Source organism: Sus scrofa, chromosome 3, assembly GCF_000003025.6.
Source record: "Sus scrofa isolate TJ Tabasco breed Duroc chromosome 3, Sscrofa11.1, whole genome shotgun sequence".
Classification (NCBI taxonomy): domain Eukaryota; kingdom Metazoa; phylum Chordata; class Mammalia; order Artiodactyla; family Suidae; genus Sus; species Sus scrofa.
Window position 1 is genome coordinate 101,937,323 of NC_010445.4, and position 21,275 is coordinate 101,958,597.

Sequence of the window (21,275 nt, forward strand, 5' to 3'; positions counted from 1 at the left end):
CTAATGTGAAACTGGTACCTTCATTGAGTGATACACATGGTGTCATGGGAGCAGTAATCAGAGGAGGACAGGAAGACATCAGCTTTGCAGAGCCTCAGTTCAGCAAGAGTTTGACAGGAGAAGAGGGGGAAGAGCACTCAAGGCATGAGGAACAGCCCTTGCAAAGATATGGAGCCAAGAAAGGTTTGTGGAGGTCCCTTTGCAGCTCAGTGGATTATGAACCTGACGAGTATCCATGAGGACACAGGTTCTATCCCCGAGCTTGCTCAGTGGGTTAAAGGTCTGGCGGTGCCATGAGTTATGGTGTAGGTTGCAGACACTGCTCAGATCTGGCGTTGCTGGGGCTGTGGTGTAGGCCAGCAGCCGTAGATGTGATTCAGCCCCTAGCCTGGGAACTTCCATATGCCACAGGTGCGGCCCTAAAAAGAAAAGAGAGAGAGAGAGAGAGGCTTTGTGTGATGTCAGAAAAGGAACAAGCTTTGCTTGGGGGGAGGGAAGGCAGTGGAGGTGGAGGAAGGAGGAGACTGGGAGAAGCCCTGGAGAGCCAGGCTGGAAAGGTTATATGGGGCCAGATTGTGGAATGCCTGGCTCCAGGACCTCATAAGGAAAAGAGAAGTGAAAATAGAAACTCAGACTTGCTGGGCTGGATGGGGGGGGCCTGAGGTAACTAAAGGAGACTTCCAAACCTCTGGGTCCTAACTTGTTGCTGCAGCTCTGGTTTTAGAAATTTGCAGTGGCATTTGGATGCATGTAGAGCAAGACTTGGGGAGTCTTTTAAAGACAAAGAATATACAATTTGATGTTGGAGTTCCCTGGTGGCCTAGTGGTTAAGGATCCCAATCTGACTGCTGTAGCTTGGCTTTGATCCCTGGCCAGGGAACTTCTCATGCTGCGGGTGTGGCCAAAATAATAATAATAATAATAATAATAATAATAATAATAATAATATTTTATTATTTTTAATGATTTTTATTCTTTCCATTTTTGTTGGTTTACAGTGTTCTGTCAGTTTTCTACTGTACAGCAAAGTGATCCAGTCTCTCTCTCTCTCTCACACACACACACACACACACACACACACACACGTACATTCTTTTTCTCATATTATTCTCGATCACATTCCATCACAAGTGACTAGATATAGTTCCTTGTACTATACAGCAGGATTTCATTGCTTCTCCACTCTAAATGTGATAGTTTGCATCTATTAACCCCATACTCCCAGTCCATCCCACTCCCTCCCCTTCCCCCTTGGCAACTACAAGTCTGTTCTCCAAGTCCACGTCGTTTCTTTTCTGTGGAAAGTACATTTTTACCATATATTAGATTCAGATGTAAGTGATATCATATGGTATTTGTCTTTCTCTTTCTGACATACTTCACTCAGGGTGAGAGTCTCAAGTTCCATCCATGTTGCTACAAATGGTATTGTTTTGTTTTTTTATGGCTGAGTAGTATTCCACTGTGTGTGTGTGTGTGTGTGTGTGTGTGTGTGTGTGTGTGTACATATATATACACAACATCTTATTAATCCATTCATCTGTAGATGGACATTTAGGTTATTTCCATGTCTTGGCTATTGTGAATAGTGCTGCAGTGAACATATGGGTGCATGTGTCTTTTTCAAGGAAAGTGTTTTTCGGATATATGCCTAAGAGTGGGATTGCTGGGTCATGTGGTAGTTCTATATTTAGTCTTCTGAGGTACCTCCATACTGTTTTCCATTGTGGTTGTACCAATTTACATTTCCACCAACAGTGTAGGAGGGTACTGTTTTCTCCACACCCTCTCTAGCTAGCATTTGTTATTTGTTGATTTGTTAATGATGGTCTTTCTGGCAGGTGTGAGGAGGTACCTCATAGTAGTTTTGATTTGCATTTCTCTAATAATTAGTGATGTTGAGCATTTTTTCATGTGCCTGTCTGCCATCTATATATCTTCTTGGGATAAATGTCTGTTCAGGTCTTTTGCCCATTTTTCAATTGGGTTGTTGGGTTTTTTGCTGCTGAGTTGTGTAAGTTGTTTGTATATTTTAGAAATTAAGCCCTTGTCAGTTGCATCATTTGAAACTATTTTCTCCTATTCTGTAAGTTGTCTTTTTGTTTTTTTTTTTATGGTTTCCTTTGCTGTGCAAAAGCTTGTCAGTTTGATTAGGTCCCGTTGGTTTATTTTTGTTTTTATTTCTGTTGCCTTGGGAGACTGACCTAAGAAAACTTTTGTAAGGTTGATGTCAGAGAATGTTTTGCCTACGTTCTCTTCTAGGAGTTTGATGGTATCTTGTCTTACGTTTAAGTCTTTAAGCCATTTTAAGTTTATTTTTTGTGCATGGTGTGACGGTGTGTTCCAGTTTCATTGATTTACGTGCGGCTGTCCAGTTAATAGTAATAACATTTGATGGCAAGAATGCCGAGGTGCCTCCCAGGACTTCGGAAGAGTCTGGTACAGGTGAGGCGTGCTGAAGATTATACTCATCAGCTTCTTATTGACGCCACCTCTGGAACCTGTGCGGTGTTTGCCCGAAATAGCGCAGGTCAGAAGGAAGGCCTGATTTGAAGATTTCACAGCTAATTCCCTGGGAGGAAAGTCTTTTGCTACCAGTTCTTCCTCTGCTGTAAACAGCCCTTGGTCCTGTCTCCCTTTTCTACCTACACCCTTTCCCTAGGGGACCCGCCCCACCACGACCCATGGTGTTGTCTGTGGCTGAGCCCCTGCCTGCTTTTCTCACTACCTTCCTTGTGCCTCTCTTCCTTCTCAGCAGCACTGACCTTCGGTCTGGTCCTCAGACATGGTGGAGCTTCCTCCTATCTCAGCACCTTTGTATCTACTGTTCCTTCCACCTGGAACACTCCCCAGAACTTCGTTGTCACATTCAGGACACAGCACAAATGCCAGCCTCTCAGAGAAGCCTTCCCTGAACAACAAATAAGAAACTTCCTAGTCACTCTCTACTTCTCATCTTTGTTTATTTTCTTCTTAGCACTTTTTTGCTAACTGAAGTCATCTTATTTTTTTGTTTGAGTTTTTACTCTCTGTCTTCTCCCACCACAAAAGCTGCTTGACGGTGGGGACCTTGTTTGTCCTGTTCATTGTGCTCTGTCCTCAGCCCTCAGAGTGGCTCATGTAGACACTCATTTAAAAAAGAATCCAGCGTTTTTACATAATTATAATACTTTGCATTTGTATAGCACTTCCTAGTTTCCAAAATTTTTTTCACATACATAATCTCACTTCTACCTCAAAACAACACAATGAGGTAAGTAAGAGAGGGATTGTTATGGCCCCAAAGTAAAGATGAATAAATTGAAATTTAGAGATGAGATGACTTATCTAAAATTTTCTTGGAGTTCCTTTGTGGCACAGCAGGATAAGGATCCAGCATTGTCACTTGTAGTGGCACTGTGGCATGGATTTGATCTTCCTCAGGCATGGCTAAAAATAAAAATAAAAAATTTTTTTTCTAGCTATTAAGTGATAGCTCTAGGTCTCCTTCCATCAAAACCAACTCTCTATCTGGCTCATATTCTTTTAAAAAAATTATTTTTATTTTTATGTCTGTACTCAAAGCATATGCAAGTTCTCAGGCCAGGGATGAACTGCAGTTATGAACAATGCTGGATGCTTAACCCACTGCACCAGGCCAGGGATCAAACCCGTGCCTCTGCAGAGACCTGAGCTGCTGCAGTAGGATTCTTAACCCACTGCACCACAGCAGGAACTCCCTTGGCTCATATTTTTAAGGCTTGTTACTTCTCCTGACTCCTCAGAGCAAAAGATCTAGCCATGAAAGGAATGAGAAAGCACCTCTCCCCACTGCTCTGAGAGGGCAGGGAAAATAGTTCAGCTTCCACATAAAGGTTTATGGCAGACAGACCAGTCTTCATCCGTGGGTTCAGTGGAGAATCAGGCCAATTCTGTTGCGATAATGATTAAGTTTGGACAGTAACAGCACATTCCCTGGGTGCACGAGAATTTTATTTCCTATCATGAAAATGGTGAGAGACTTGAATTTTCATTTTGATTTAATGTTAAAAGCACCGACCGCTAGGCAATTTCACATATTTCACCTTTAAAGGTAAATCTATTAGATGGTGAATAAAGAATGACAGCCAACCTTGCTGTTTTTTAAAACAGAGGCATTGGAAGTAATGTTTTTCTAAAATGGCTTGGGGGAATCAGTGACAGAACAGGGATTTCAGAACCCTGACATTCCTGGTCCTGGTCAAAGATGATTGAAAGTCCATTTCTACAACTCTTCTGGGCTTGAATTCTCCATGGACAGAAATCTTCAGGGAAGTGTTGATGCATCTGTGGTATTTGATGTGACCCTTGTATGGATTTTTCTGTTGACACATTACATAGAAAAATGTGCAAATCATATAGAGCTCAATGAATTTGTACAGAGTGAACACACTCACGTGGTAAAGAAATAGATCATTACCAGGACCCCAGAGTCCTCCTCTCAGCTCTCAGCTCAATAAATATTCTCCCAGAATAAAGATAACCACTATCTCGAGTTCCACCTGAGTAAATTAGTTTAACTGCTTTTGAGCTTTAAACAAATGGAACCCTATAGTCTGTAGTCATCTTTTTCTGTTTAGCTTCTTTTGCTCCACATTATGTTGGTGGGCCTCATCCATATTTTTCCACATAGTAGTGGTTTGCTTTTTCTCACTGCTCTGTAATAGTTTATTGCTTGAATGTGCTTCCTGTCTATGCTACTATTGACGGTCATTTGGGTTGTTTCTAGTTTAGGGCTCTTATAAATAGTGCTCCTGTGACTATTCTTATAGATGTCTTTTGCTGAAAATATATATATAGGTTTCAGCTGCACATAAATCCCGGAGTAGAATGGCTGGATAATGGGATATACTTACATTCATAGATATAGCCAAGGAGTTTTCCAAAGTGGTTTTACCAGCTTATTCTCCCATCATGGATATATGAAAGGTCCAAATGCTCTATGTTCTTCTTCTTCTTTTTTTTTTTTTTGTCTTTCTGCCTTTTCTAGGGCCGCTCCCACGGCATATGGAGGGTCCCAGGCTAGGGGTCGAATTGGAGCTGTAGTCACCGGCCTACACCACAGCCACAGCAATGCAGCATCCGAGCCGTGTCTGCAAACTACACCACAGCTCACGGCAGCACTGGATCCCTAACCCACTGAGCAAGGCCAGGGATCGAACCTGCAACCTCATGGTTCCTAGTCGGATTCGTTAACCACTGCGCCACGACGGGAACTCCACTCCATGTTCTTCTTAACACTTGGTGTTATCTATCTTCTCATTTTAGCTCCACTAGAATGTGACCTATAATGGATTTGTTATATATTTAAACTATAATTTGTTGTAATTTTGTAAATATATTTTTCCTTTTTTAAAATTTATTTTTGTATTTGTTATTGTAGTTGATTTACAACCATGTACCAATTTCTGCTATATAGTAATGTGATCCAGTTGTACATATATATATATATATACATATATACATATATACATATACACACACATACATTTTTTTTCTCTTATCATTCCCCATCATGTTCTATCCCAAGAGATGGGACACAGTTTCCTGTTCTATACAGTATGTGAAATGGTACATAAGGAACTTGAGATTCGCTAGACATTAGATCAAAAAAATGTTTTGAAATTGGGGAAGTTGGGGTATAGTTGATTTACTACTTTAGATCGGTTTTAATGCTCAGTTACATTCTTGTGTTGTTCCCTGATTCCTTCATATGCTTGGGTTCAGCCCACCCAACAAGATGGCAAGCTTTGGCGTTCAAGGGCTTTGTCATAGGCTCCTTTCATAGTTGTTATATCCCTTAGTGCAGTGCTGGGTTACAGAGTAGGTGCCTAGTAAATCGTCATTGAATTGAGCTGAACTAAATGATGGAAGCAGACCCACCAAGGTCTATGGAATAGCTCTCTGTTCATAGTTCCCTGACTAATCACACCACCTTCAGGTACTTCCTAAGGTGATAAAAGGACCAGAAGGAAGGAATTCTAGAAAATGTCCAATTCCTTCACGTTCCTCGAGAGCCTACATGCCCAAGTGCTAAAAACTTTTTAGGTAGAATGAGCTGCGCTATTTTCAGCAGGTTGCCTCATTTCTGAGCAATGTACCTAAGTCCACTAGAATGCAGAGCAGACAGAAGACTCTCTTACAGGGTTGTCAGGAGAGAGCATCATTTGTGCCTTTCCATGCTTGAAGGGGTGCTTTGGACTCAAAATGTCTGATCTTATTACACTAAACTGGTTTCCTTATGGCTACATCCAATTTGATAGAAATTTCTTCAAAGGCCACAGTAATCTCTAGGATACTTAGTTTCCTTTTTTCTTTTTTCTTTTTTTTGCTGATTTTTGTCTTAATTTTAAAGAACTATTTCTGTCATCTCATCAGCTAAAGGATCTGTACTCAGATCTGTACTGCCCATTTCAACATGCAGCATTGCATCATGATATACACATTATTGTTTGTATTAAATATTGGCTGTTTCTGGACTGAGATCCTGAGATGTTTAGTACATTTGAACTGTTCTGATTTAGTTTGGAGTTAGGCACTTACTGAAAACAATTGGTGGAAATATCCACCCTCCACCCCCTTTCTTTCAGTTTTGGACTCTGACATTCAGCCAGGAAGATAGGTTTTGAAGGTCGTGGTCATGAAGGGGGGGTTAAAGGAGGAAGAAAATATGGACCTTGAGAAATATATATAAAGTCCTGATCAAACTATGCCAGTTTCCAGGTTCCATTTGAGCCCCCTGCTGTCAGGCATATCAAGGTAGAGAGTGGTGTGTTTGGGGGGGCGGGGGGAATGGTAGAAGAAATGAAAAATCCCTGAAAAGTATATTGTGGTAAGATCCCCAAAGCATATCAGATTGTAATTGTATACAGTCACTAATGGGAACAGGCTTGTGCTGCAATCTGCAGTCATGATCACGGGTAATCAGATCTGGGGCCTCCCAGGACATGGTGATTGTTGTAGACTAGACCAAAACACAATGAGCTGTTTGAATCTCTCCTATGGGGCTGGCCAGCTTCCCAAGATGTGTGGGGAGAGGGAGGAGTGCTGTATGTTTCAGAATGTTTTTCCTCTGGGGATGGGCCTCAGGTCTCAGACCTCCTGATAGGAGATCATATGTCACTTCCATAAAGGTTTCTCTCTTCATGTATGTATTTGCTTTTCAATCTCAGATTGAACTGGCTCTGACTCTTGGATTGATTAAATGCAGGTCCATTATGTTACTCCATGGGTATATTTGATTAGGTGTCCATGTGCCTTAAGTTCAAATGCCTGCGGTGGGTCGAGCAGGCAGCATGAATATGAAATGGGGTTTGTGGCAAGCTGGAGAATCGATTTCTCTTTCAAAGGGGGATCTACTAGTCAGCTTCAAACAATAGGGTAGGCTGGCCAAGGTGGCCAGACCTTCTGATTTTTCAAGAAAGCCAGAAATCGTGTTTTTGTTTTTGTTTTGTTTTGTTTGTTTTTGTTTTTTGTTTTTACTGTGCCTGTAGCCTGCAGAAGTTCCTGGGCCAGGGATCAAACTTTGCTACAGCAGTGACAACACTGGATCCTTAACCTGTTGAGCCACCAGGGAACTCTCAGAAATCCAGATTTTTAAAAATGTGTGTGTATTTTGCTGATTTTTCATGTTTGTAACTGACTCAAAAATTTCATCATTTTGCAGACCAACTATATGAGTATCAAACAGAACAAATCTGGAGTTTCTGCTGTAGTGCAGATTCCAACTGTAGCAGCTCAGGTTGCTGAGGAGGCAAGGGTTCGATCCCTGGCCCAGTGCAGTGGGTTAAAGGTTCTGGCATTGCCATAGTTGTGGTGTAGGTTGCTGCTGTGGCTTAGATTCAGCCCCTGGCCTGGGAACTTACATACGCTATGGCTGTGGCCGCAGATTTGCAAACCCACAAATCTGCAGGCTTCATTCAGCTCCCAAGCCTAAGCCTCCAGGTTAAATTGATTTTCTGATGGGAAAAAACAAACTTATTCAAGTCACTTCATGTTACTGAGAACTGTGTAAATGGCCTCTAGCTTGTGGTGTTTCAACTTAAGGATTTTTCGACTTCATGATGGTCTGAAAGATACTAAAACCACTCTGTACTTGTTTTCCTTGTTAAAGTATTAGACTGAAAGGTTTTGTGTTCTTTTTACAACTGCACCTTTTATTGTGGGAAATAATGTGCTCAACTTGTACCCTACCTACAGTCATGGTGAGCTTCCCGTAGCTTTTCTTTATTAAGTTGAACTTGATAAATTCTATCAGTCACCATCAATTAAGGATGAAATACAAGAAAACATGAATGTGTGTGAGGAGAGCATCCCAGCACGGGATCCAGGGTACGGTTGGCCATGACTTTTAGATTTTAAAATGTCCATGATCTGCAATTTCTAAATGCTGTTTTCCAGATGGACATGCACATTTTTCGTTCCACATCTGTAAAATAAGAATAGGAGACTATTTAACCCATGCTAAAATTGCTAAGTATGTTTATTTTTAAACATCTGTTATAGGGCAATTTTTCTGTTCAGAGTGGGGATGCCAAAGTATAGCGAGTAAGGCCAATATTTCTCCTTCAGATCCCTTTCAGCCCTGCACTCATTGTCATCACTCACGTGCATTGGGTTGTGTGGGGTTGGTCAAACATCCAGCATCCTCGGGGGAGGACAGGTAGGATTAGTTGAGAGTAGGGCCTGAGAGGTGGGAGATAGAGGAGAGGCATCACATCTGTCCCTTGTCTGTCCTCTTGGAAGCTGCTGGAGATGCTGGTCAGAGGAGTGAGACCAGAAACGGAGGAAAAGGCTTCCTGAGACTATGAGGCAACAAGAGGTAAGAGGAGGAAACCACAAAGCCTCCTTTTGGGAGAAACTTTAGGAATCTTCAGCACAAGCAGAACTGCCTAGAAACAAAGTGTGGCAGGGCTGATTGGAGCCTGGGGATTCTGTACTCACCCCTCTGTATAGAATCTTCTCAGCTCTGGTACCTGGTGGACAGAGGCTCTAGGAGCATCAGCATTCTGCAGGCTTGGCACAGATCCTAGCTCTCTCCACAGGCTCTGCCAGCAAGGGTCTGGCTTTGTCCTCAAGAGCTCTGATGAAAGCAGATGCTGATGGGAGGGAGTGTTGGAGGAGATGGCAAGGCTGGGCAGAGAAGTACCCTGAATGGGAATAGTTGCTCAAGGAAAAACAAATCAGCCAGCCTATAAATGATGGTAGTGTCTTGCGCCCCCTTTCAGTTTTGTGGAAATGAAAGTCCATAAAGGTTAAAAACATTTTCAAGTGTTTTTGGTCACAGTCAGAATTGCAATCTGGAGCCCTCGCTGCTCCAGTTTCCTCCAGTTTCCTTAGTGTGGTTATTTCTAAGGATGAATTTCCATGGATTAAAATGTTTATGCTGGGGAGTTCCCGTTGCGGCGCAGTGGTTAACGAATCCGACTAGGAACCACGAGGTTGAGGGTTTGATCCCCGCCCTTGCTCAGTGGGTTAAGGACCCGGCGTTGCCGTGAGCTGTGGTGTAGATTGCAGACGCAGCTCGGATCCCGCGTTGCTGTGGCTCTGGCGTAGGCTGGTGGCTACAGCTCCGATTGGACCCCTAGCCTGGGAACCTCCATATGCCGTGGGAGCGGCCCAAGAAATAGCAAAAAGACAAAAAAAAAAATAAATAAAATAAAATAAAAAAATAAAATGTTTATGCTGGGAGTGAGCAGACCTTTAAAATGTATCATAGGCTTCTGGAATGGAACAGAGAATGGGTATGCGATGGGACGTGGTTGGCCGCTGCCAGCATGGCCCAATGTTGTATCCACAGACTGGTGATGACTGGTGTGTAGTTCTTCTCGGGCATCAGGTGACCCTCCCCTGAAGCAGTTTGGGCTCTGGAGTTGAGAAACAGACTACACTTATTACACTGAAGCAGCGATCTTTTTTTTTTTTTTTTTTTTTTTTTTCCTAGGGCCATACCCGCACGTGGAGGTTCCCAGGCTAGGGGTCTAATCGGAGCTGTAGCCGCCGGCCTACACCACAGCCACAGCAACGCCAGATCAGAGCTGCGTCTGCGACCTACACCACAGCTTACTGCAACACCGGATCTCTAACCCACTGAGTGAGGCCAGGGATCAAACCTGCATCCTCATGGTTCCTAGTTGGATTTGTTAACCACTGAGCCATGACGGGAACTCCTGAAGCAGCAATCTTATATTCTGAGATCTGCCATTGATGTCACATGGTGCCAAGGAAGGGACTTGTAGTGAGGCATAGTCAGGCCAACCTCAAGGAGCTATTGGTATCATATACTAGGAGTTCCTCAAGTTGCTAAAGGACAACAGAATTTAGTTCCAAGTGTGAACTCCTGAATTCTACCAATGGGTCCAAAGCCTCGCTCCACTATTTTAAAAGCTGGGTAGCCTTGGATAAATTGTTTAATTTCTCTTGGTTTTAGGCTTCTTGGTGTAAAATGGAGATAGTAATAATACCTCTGCAATGGAGTTATTGTGAAGCTTAACTAAAAAAAAGTAATGTTGGAGTTCCCATCGTGGCGCGGTGGTTAATGAATCCGACTAGGAACCATGAGGTCGCGGGTTCGATCCCTGGCCTTGCTCAGTGGGTTGAGGATCCAGTATTGCCGTGAGCTGCAGTATAGGTTGCAGACTCGGCTTGGATCCTGCGTTGCTGTGGCTCTGGTGTAGGCCTGTGGCTACGGCTCCAATTGGACCCCTAGCCTGGGAATCTCCATATGCCACGAGAGTGGCCCTAGAAAAGGCAAAAAGACAAAAAAAAAAAAAAAAAAAAAAAAAAAAAAAAAGTAATGTAAATATATTCCTATTATGGTAACAAGAATTACCAGACACATATAAATACCTAGTAAATATTACTTTTTTTTTTTTTTTTTCTGCATAAAGAAATGCACTTTATTTTTTGGAGTTCCCGTCGTGGCGCAGTGGTTAACGAATCTGACTAGGAACCATGAGGTGGCAGGTTCGGTCCCTGCCCTTGCTCAGTGGGTTAACGATCCGGCGTTGCCGTGAGCTGTGGTGTAGGTTGCAGACGCGGCTCAGATCCCGCGTTGCTGTGGCTCTGGCGTAGGCTGGTGGCTACAGCTCCGATTCAACCCCTAGCCTGGGAACGTCCATATGCCACGGGAGCGGCCCAAGAAATAGCAACAACAACAACAATAACAACAACAACAAAAGACAAAAAAAAAAAAAAAAAAAAAAAAAAAAAAGAAATGCACTTTATTTTTTTCTTCCAGTTTAAGATATAATTGACATAATTGACATACAGCACTGTACAAGTTTAAGGTGCACAGTCTAATGACCTGATTTATAGACATCATGAAGTGATTATCACAGTAAGTTTAGCCAATAGCCATTATCTCACACAGATACAAAATTTAAAAAATAGAAAAAATTTATTTTCCTTGTGCTATTATGTTTTAGTAAGAGGATTCCAGGGATCTCACCCTGTGACTTGAAAATCTGATTGTAGTATGCTAGGCTCCATTGTTGCTACTCACTTCCAGAGCACTAGCTCAAGGAACAGGTTTGCAGACAGAGCAGAAAGCTTACTTGGTTGACCACTTGGCAAAGTGGCGGGGGGGAGGGGAATGGAGGGGGAGGTGTCTCCATGCCAGGACACACCTTCTGGATCCCAGTGATTATGTGCAGCCTCACTGGACTCTGCTGTGAGTGGCTTGGCTAGTCTGGTCCCTAGGAACCTTGTACTCATCTGTGGAGCTGAGGCTGACCTGCCTGTGCTTTGTTCTTTGGTGTGTGCAGAACCCAGTACTCTGTTTTGTTGGTCCGGGTGACCTTAGTGTGGCATACCTGTCTGAATATCTCCTACAACCTCCATCTTATTTCTAACTTAGGTCGGTGTCTATACTGACAATGATGACCTCTAGTTTGCAATTCAGCTGCCTTCCTAGTCCTCCATACACCATGGAGGCCCCAGCCAAGGGAAGCAGAGACGGATACCTAAGACTTATGTCCGCCTAAGCCACATGCACCATTGTTTTTAATCTGCTGTGACCATTTCTTGAAGGAACAAGGCCACTGGGTGGAGCAGATTGTTCCCAGAGTACTAGATGGGGGAGAGGGCACAGACTCCCTCTGCTTTCTGTTTTCCCTTCAATCTGTTTAACACTGAACTCCTAATATAAGCCATAAAGGGGCAGACCAGAACACATGCACCCTTTGTTCTCTGTTCCTATTCTCAGACTCAAAGTGGTAGGAACATATGCAAGGTCAGAAGTGGCAGTGTCCCGCAGTGTCCCACCATGCGCAGCACCAACAGTGTGTATGTGGGGAGTGGATGGAAAATAATGTTTGAAAAGCATGGAGCTAGAAGCTAGTCTATGGAAAATTCTTCCACCCACTAGATGGGTAAAATTGTAAAAAGAGGATTTTTGTTTTCATCAATGATCATTAAAAATAGAATTTCTGGAGTAATTTCTGTGGCTCAATAGATTAAGGATCCAGTGCTGCCACAGCTGCCCAGGAACTTCCATATGCCAGGGGTACAGAAAAAAAAAAAAAAGGAATTTCTCTCCTGTTAAGAACCTATTGTGAAATGTGGCATATACAATGGAACCCGTGCTTCAGTGCAAAGAGTATATGAGATGAGTCAATGAAAAGAAAACTGTATCAGCCCTGAAATCTGAAGCTCCTGCATGAAAGAGACTTGATAGAGAGGTCCCCAAATTTGACATTAATCCTAAAAATTTATATTTCAACAATAAAATGTTATGAAGCCGAAAGGGACTTTTCTAAGCTATCAATAAATAAAAAACGTGGAGTTCCCATTGTGCCTCAGCAAGTTACAAACCTAACTAGTATCCATGAGGATGTAGGTTCAATCCCTGGCCTCACTCAGTGGATTAAGGATCTGGCATTGCCTTGAGCTGTGGTGTACATTGAAGATACAGCTTGGATCTTGCGTTGCTGTGGCTGTGGCTGTGCTATAGGCCAGCAGCTGCAGCTCCGATTGGACCCCTAGTCTGGGAACTTCCATATGCGCACAGGTGCGGCCCTAAAAAACAAAAAATAAAATAAAATAAATAGAAAACTTTATTAATTATGCTAGAGGAAAAACTAAATTGTTTTCTCTTCAGAAAATGACATGCCAATGCATGTAATATGAAGAACCAAGAGTATACAGCTCAAAAAGTCAGAAAAAAAGTATTAGCGAGGTTTGCCATGGAGTTAATAACTAAAAATATAATTTTTCTCTACATTTATGGAACATTAGCTTTATAAAATTTATAATTTCTTGGAATTTATCTTCTCATTCCAAATAAATGTTTACTTTCAGATATAATTTTGATTCATAATTTGTTTTCTTAAAGATGTTCTCCAAATTTGTAGATGCTTTAGACCCCATACATCCTGGATTTGCTCCTAATTGGAGCTGCATGGCCAATAGTTTAATTGACAATGGCCACCAGTGGATATGTGGATGCCTATGGGAACATGACCTGTAGGAGAACGCCATTTATCTTTCCTGTCACTGTCAAACAAAACGAAACAACAACAAATTAAGAACCACTGCTTTAGGAGTTCCCGTCGTGGCGCAGTGGTTAGCGAATCCGACTAGGAACCATGAGGTTGCGGGTTCGATCCCTGGCCTTGCTCAGTGGGTTAAGGATCCAGCATTGCCGTGAGCTGTGGTGTAGGTTGCAGACACGGCTCAGATCCCGCGTTGCTGTGGCTCTGGCTTAGGCCGGGGGCTGCAGCTCCGATTGGACCCCTAGCCTGGGAACCTCCATATGCCGTGGGAGCGGCCCAAAGAAATAGCAAAAAAGACAAAAAAAAAAAAAAAAAAAGAACCACTGCTTTAGACAGCAAAAGCAAACAAATAACTACCAGAGTGATAACCACTATCCTGAATTTCGGGTTTAGGATAGGTATTAGTTGATATTTTTACTATGTATATGTGTTCACATGTGCATGTGGCCTGGTTATCTTTGCAGTGTAACAAGTTACCCTAAAACTTAATGTTAAAGTAACAATTATTTCATTATGTTTTATAGCTCACCTTTTTGGAGGTTGATGGGGAGAAGCTTGAAAGACAATTATTTGTCAGGCAGTTCACATGGCAGTGGCATTACTTGCAGATATTTCAGCTTGTGCAAAGAACTATTACAGGAAACAGAAAGAAGGAGCTCATTTAATGCATGTTTATACTTGAAGACACCTCAAGAATATTGAGGGACGGGAGAAATGGCATTGGGTTTGGAGGAAGTGTTTGAGAGGAGGTGCAGGTTTAACAGTCAAAATATAATGATGAAACTACTGACAGTGAATCTGAGGATTAAGCAGGTTACAAGGACAATTAATACTAAGGGCATTGTCAAGGTGGAGTGTTTTGCCTGCCAACTTGCCAGCCTGTTTTGGGGAGTTTGGAATGAAGCTTGGGTGTGAGATAGAAGGAAAGATTTGGATGCTCTCCAGTTACAAATAAAATACATTGATTGTAATAAGGCCAATGTGGATATTGTGTTAATCTTAAAAGAGGCTAAGTTGTGCAGTTCCTTCTGTGGAGCATGGAAATCCTCCAGCTGACTTCAAAGACATTCCTGAGGGTGGGAGTGGTGGGGAGGGTGTTAGGTGTGTCTGGATAGGCTGTCTGGGGTGGATATCATTCACTGCCCTGTTCTTAGAGGAGTTGAAAGCACATGACGGTGTCTGCTTCAAGCTACCAGTACTTTTTCTGTATCCTGGTGGCTACATTCACTCTCTCATAATTTTTGATAAATTGTTATTGAATATAGTACAGTTCTTAAAGCTTTCCTGCCAGTGTCCTTTTGTATGTTGATCTTAATTTAAAAGCCAGTCAGAGTTCCTGTCGTGGCACAGCGGAAATGTATCTGACTAGGAACCATGAAGTTTCGGGTTCAGTCTCTCTGGCCTCACTCAGTGGGTTAAGGATCTGGCATTGCCATGAGCTGTAGTGCAGGCTGGCAGCTGTCGCTCTGATTAGACCCCAGCCTGGGAATCTCCATATGCCGCGCGTGTGGCCCTAAAAAGCAAACAAAACAAAACAAAACAAAAGTCAGTCACTATCTACTTATCAAAACATACTCAAGCAAGTCCAGTTCACGAATTTGGATCTTTGTTACTCCCACTACTATTCCCACTACTGAGGGTCAAAGAGGTTAATTAACTTTCTCAAGGTCATAAAACCAAGCAGCATAGCTGGGGTTTCAACTCCAGAGTTGGTGTACTTTTCAGTAAGTGACACTGATGCTCACATATCCCAGTTCAAATCCTCTGAGGATGAATATGGATTGGAAGGGTCATTATTTCCCTCTCACATTCATGAGGGACAGCTGTCTCTTGCTCCATAGAACAATGGACACCTGATATTAAGCAGCAAACTGGGTGGAAACCCATCTGCCCACAGTGTTCCATGGGGAGCAAGTGCCTTTCAAGATGCCTGCAATTCTTAACATGATACCAGCAAGGCTGTGTCAGAGGCATGCACCCCGTCCAGGGTCCTCCTGGTGTGAGTCTCAAGGAACCCTTGATGTTCTTGATTTGATCTCCTTTATAGGATATAATCCAATGACCCTGGCTTATCCACTTTGGATATAAGTAAAATTTCCCTGCCAATCAATAACTCAGAGTCCCTGTTCTTGTTCACCACTGCTCCAGCAGGCACTTTGATTTCCCTCCTTCCTTCCAAAAACTTTCCTCTCTGGCCCCTCCCTCAAAATGTTAATCTCAAAGAGACCCTCAGATATGGCAAATTGGTTTGTTAGCCACAGTCACTGTACAATTTCTGGGATCAGTCAGTGGCCACTGCCCCCAAGGTCAATGAGAGGAGCCTACGCAGTCCACCAAGAGATGCCAGTGATTGAGTCAAGCTCACCAGTGCTCCCAAAGCTGCCAGACCCATTTCCCAGCCATGTTCTTCTTTTTTGTCAACTGGCCCCTGAAGCAATCCTGTCTGGGCCCAGAACTAATCTCACACAGTCTCAGGAAAATGGCTCATTCATCTGTCAAACCATTCCTGGACAAAAAAGCACATAATCTTCACAGGAAGGAGCAACAGTTTGCAAACATAATGTACCTCAAATTACACTTCTAGCGAAATCATCACTGAACAGATAAGGTCTACAGAGATGCAGTTTGCCTCGAACACAGGCTTTTTCATTCTCACAGAGCAATTTACCTCATTTTAGCCACAGCAATAGTCAACCTCTTTTCTACTGTAGTCACTGTTTTATATTTGTTTACCTGTGCCCCTACTCTAAACCCTGCTCCAATCATCTGACATCCTCTAAATCAAGGCAACAGTTTCCACCCATGGATACCCAATCTCCACCTCTTATCGGGAGGAAGAGTTTCCATGAAGGTTAAAGAGATCTTGGGGTCAGTTCTAGTCAGCTCTCCTCCCCTCAGTACCCAGTGCTTTTCCTTCCCTAGGAGACTCCGAAAGTCTCCCTGAGATATACTCCATGATGTTTCTGCCTGCCTACACCACAGCCACAGCAACACAGTATCTGAGCCTGTCTGTGACCTCACGCAGAAGGTAGGCTCCAAATGCGATCTTTGCAGTTTGGCTTTTTTCCACTTAATGTTTCTTGGAAATCACTCTGTATCAGTTCATAGAGATCTTTCTCTTCTTTCTTTACAGTTATAAAGTGCTCAGAATGACGTATTATCAGAGTTCACTTAACCGATCACCTAAGCTTGGATAGTTAGATAGTTTCCAATATTTTGCAAATGCGAATAATGCTGCAGTGAGTAACCTTGTGTAATGAAAAAAAATTTTTTTTTTTTGTATTATTGGAGCTGAATCTTCAGGGTTAATGCCCAGAAGTGAGACTGGCATGTCAAAGTGTAAGTGCGAATGAATTTTGTTGGATATTGCCAAGCTCCTATCCATAGGGGTTATACCATTTTGCATTCCCAGTGAGAAGGCAGTGTAGGAGAGTGTCTGTTTTCCTCCGCGTCCTTGCCAACAGAGTGTAATTGTAAGCTTTTGAATTTTTGCCAACCTGATGGGTGAGAAATGGTGTCTCAGTGTTGTTTTAATTTGCATTTCTCTTATTATGAGTAAAACTGAACAGTTTTCATATGCTTAAGGTCCACTTTGATAATTCTTTTTGGTGAATCGTCTGTGGATGTCTTTCGCCCATTTATTAATGGGATTTTAAAAATTTAAAAGGTTGTTTATTTGGCAGAAAGAGCTTTTAATAAAATTTACACTAACTGAAAGCAGAATCCCACAGTATCTGCTGTGGATAAACTATGGATTCTGCCCTCCAGGAATTCAGTCTATAAGCTGAATACTATTATGGTGTTTATGAGAATAAGCCCTGGGCCCAGAAAGCCTGCCTTCAAATGCCAGTCCTGCCATTCAGGCAAGTTTTTAACCTCTTAGTGCCTCAATTTCTCCATCTGTAAGGTGAGAATAGCATTAGCATTTATGTCTTAGGATTATTGTTAGGATTAAATGACTTAACATATGTAAAGTATTTTGAGCAGTAAACATTCCATAAGTGTTGGCTATTTTAGAGTCAAGAAAATGCTCTCAATACATTGATTTGATCCCATAAAGGACTTGTTATATAGTTAGTTATAAAGAATGAGGACCTGGAAGTTTAGAAACATTAGGTGAATCAGTGTAAGAGTGTAACCTATTCCTTCATTCTTTTATTCATTCATTTATTCACAGATATTTTTTGAGGTCTTGTTATGTAGTAGGCACTGGCTTAAGTGCTGGAGATAGCCTGAAGACAGATCCCTGAGCTCTTGGATGCTCACTTTTTTGTGTGGTGGAAGGAGTCTGTCTGGGGTATGGAAAGAAACAAAAACCAAGGAAAGCAATTTTGTCTGTCTTGTTTGTCATCGTCTGTTCAGCACACACAACAGTGTCAAAATTCATTTGTTAAATGAAAGAATGAAGGAACAAATGACAGAGTAGTGAAAAATGAGGCTTGTTATAAAGGTAGAGCCCAAAGCATGAACGTTCTCGTCAACTATTTTGAAGAGTCTGGACTTTATCCTGATCAGCGAAATCACATGAATAAATTTGCATCTAAGAAAATTCAAGACAGTCTATGTGGAGGACCCACAGGAGAAGGGGGGAAGAGCAGGGAAGTTGTTATAGCAAGTCCACTGGGAGATGATGGGGTCTGAATCAAGAGGAAGGCTGAGGGGGTGGGAGGAGGTGAGCTGGGTAAGATTTAGAAGTCAGAATAGTTGTCATGTGGATTTGCTGGGTATAGAGGGAGGGAGATGTCTGCAGGAACACTGAGGTTTCACTGTGATGAGAAATTGCAGAGGGATGGTTGACTGGGGAAAATGGAGGAAGGCCCTTAAAACATATGGATTTGAGGTGACCATGGGATAGTGCTCAGTCTCTTGACAGTACTTGTGTTTGGCTTCTTTACCCTCCTTAGAGTCAGGAGACTTGGACCTGTCCAGGGCACTGTAGTAGCCTATGAAATAAACTGTTTCCTAGTGGAAAGGACACTGGCTAGGAGGTCACTTGACTAGCAGTGCAGCCTTAACTCTGGGGGTCCCTGATGGAGTGGGCTCAGTACTAAGTTAGCTGCTAATTCTAACTGGAAATTTATTCTTTGCTGGCAAAAATACTCATCTTTGCATCTTCTCTCATACCTCAGATGATAATACCCTGTATAAAGCAGACTGCAGGCAATATTAAATAGATGCCTTATAGGGAGATTATGACAGGAAATCCATCATCAAACAGGGCTTACAACTTGGTGCTTAGGTTGGACCAGGGGCATCGAACCAGGATGCAGGGAGTTAGGAGGTCCAGGAGGAGCCCCAAATCCCTTTCTATTAATACAAAAACAGATGAATAAAGAAATGGCCCAACAACCCCCCTTCTAGAATGGTACCCTGTAAGCTTTGATGACATCAATGCTTTTGTAGTGGTCATTCAGGATGAAGGGCTGTGAGAAGACCTGTCCAAGACAGCGGTTTGGACACCTGGACACATGTCTTTACCAGAGAAAAGGAGAATCTAATGCAGCTGGCGATAATGGTAAACACCCAAAAGAATAGGGACTGTTTCACAGAAGTCTCCAAAGGGTGGCTTTCCTTTTAAAAGCGACCTGAACTTTCTATAAGATGTCACTGGACCCCTTGAAGAAGGTTATCACAGTTCGGAAAGGACCTGCTACAAGTCTTTTTATGATTAGAATGCTTTCTGGTTTGCCCCTGTAAGGGGCTAGGAGCAGGAAGGCAAGGGTATGCACAGTTAAGAAGATAAGAGGAGGGTCTCATAATTAGAAGGAAGCGATGGCAAACGAACCATAGGATGGTCTCTGGATGGGAAACAACATTGGAGACTTGTGCAAGAAAGAACATGAGGAAAAGCAGGGCACCAGCAATAGTGTGGCGGGGAGTGTGGGGGTGGGGGAAGGAGGAACGAAGAAGGGAGGAGGGGGAGCACAGCTGTGGGAGGAGGTGGGAATAAAAGGGAGAGAAGGAAAGGAGTGTGAAAGCAACCTCACGTGCAGTGCACGAGTCAACGATCATGGAGAAGAGCTGTCAAGAGAATTGGGTTACTGAATTAGGAAGGAGGGACTTGGCTCTCCGGAGAATCCTTCTTCGTTTACACAGCCTAGTCCAGAGCTGAGGTGTGGCAATGAGCTTAGGGCGGTGGGAGTGTGAGACTGTCGGGGTGGAACGCTGCCCAAGTTCTCCCCAAAGTGGAAGGCTGGGAAAACCGAGCAGCAGGCAGGCTTGCAAGCAGAGCGGGGGCGGAGCGAGGGCTCCGAGGGGCGGGACGAGGGAGGGCGTGGGGAGGACCAGGAGGAGTAGCTTGAGGGCGGCGCTAGGACCCAACGGCGCCCCGCCGGCTCCCGGGAGGTTGATAAAGCGGCGGCGGCGTTTGACGTCAGTGGGGAGTTAATTTTAAATCGGTACAAGATGGCGGAGGGGGACGAGGCAGCGCGGAGGCAGCAGCCGCACCTGGGGCTGCGGCGCCGGCGGCGGACCAGTGACCCAAACACCGCGGTTAACCACGTCTCGTCCACGACCCTCCTAGGTACGGGCCGGCGCGGTGGAGGCCGCAGGGCCGGGTGGTGAGAGGGCTAGAGCCGCTCGAGCTCGCGGGCACCGGCCGCAGGCGGCGGGGTCGTCGTCCGCGGCTGGCTCAGCTTCCTTCTGCCGCCGCGTCTGGCCGCCGGGCCTAGCCCCCGCCGCGCCCCGGGCTCCAGCAGCGCGCGGCCCGAAAGGGCGGCCCCGTGGCGGCGGCTCCCGCAGCTGTCGAGTGTACTGGCGGCTCGCGCGCCGCTGCGCCCGGCCCGGCCCCCTGTCCGCCGCCCGCCCGCCGCGTGGCTGTGGCTGGGTCCGCCCCGACCTGAGGGGGCGGCCTTGAGCAGGGGCCGCCGACCCGGGGCGCGGGGAGCTAGGCTGCGGCGTGGCTCGGTCCTAAGGCTCTTCGGAAGCTGCTGGACGACCTGTCATTAGGCCGGCACTTAATGCTCTCTGTTCCTCGCGGGGAAAGGGAGGAAGGGTTATCCAGGTCGTGATGGGCCCCGTGGAGGAGGAGGACGCGCAGCGCACTGGGGGAGCGGACACCTCGCTGCCAGGTCGGAAAGCTCTCCAGACGCCCTTCCAGGAGGGAACCGCAGTCCGCAGGCCAAGGCTGTGCTCTGGGGCCCGCGTTCGTGGCCCCTCGGTTCCCGGACCCATTCAAGTGGGTAACGCGTGGCTAGGATGCAAGTTCGGGTTTAATTGTCAAAACTGGGGTTTATGTGCTGTGTGCTAGTACTGAGAACATAGTAAGGCCTGGTTAGACTGAAAGTGTTGGTGGTGCGAAATCACCTGATCCTTCGCTCCCTGGTTTTGCTGAATGTGAACTCTTACTGTACGTGTTCAAGGAGTGCCCCTGCCCCCGAAGACGCATTTGCCTTGGCAGCGGGGTGTTGTGTGTCCCTCTCATAACACCCCTATTTTTAGGAGTTTAGCATTTGATCTTTCACTATGATGTGAATTGAACGCCTGAAATCCTGATTGAGTATTTTGGTGGTACTTAAAGGCATAAAGTTTTTTAAAGACTTGTAAATAGTAAAAGTTTATGGTTAGGTAAGTATGGCAATAGCATAGATAGGAGTTTTTTTTTGTTTTTTTTTAACCTACACTAAATTTGAACTGTGTTGTTCAGACTTCTACAGTCTGTTAAAGGTTTCGTGAGATAAAATGTAAAACATTTTGATAGAAGACTGACTTTAATAGAAAAGCTTACGTGAAATGTATTTCATCATTTATGTTATTAGCCTATGG

At 44.1% G+C, this 21,275-nt stretch overlaps 1 protein-coding gene across 11 annotated transcripts in view; it reads left to right on the forward strand.

The window, feature by feature from the left end:
- The window catches only part of ATL2 (atlastin GTPase 2), a 71,932-nt gene continuing 70,523 nt past the window's right edge, over positions 19,867–21,275 (forward strand). For 2 of the 11 annotated variants that reach the window (XM_021087612.1, XM_021087613.1), the window contains exon 1: positions 20,369–20,688. Coding sequence is in view for 5 of the 11 variants with exons in the window: in XM_005662612.3 (XP_005662669.1) it covers positions 19,917–20,034 (118 nt within the window). In the remaining 6 variants the exon portion in view is untranslated. Of the gene's footprint in view, positions 20,035–20,348; positions 20,689–21,275 lie in introns of those variants that run through there. The other 9 variants (XM_005662612.3, XM_021087610.1, XM_003481236.4 and 6 more) reach the window with 9 other exon arrangements.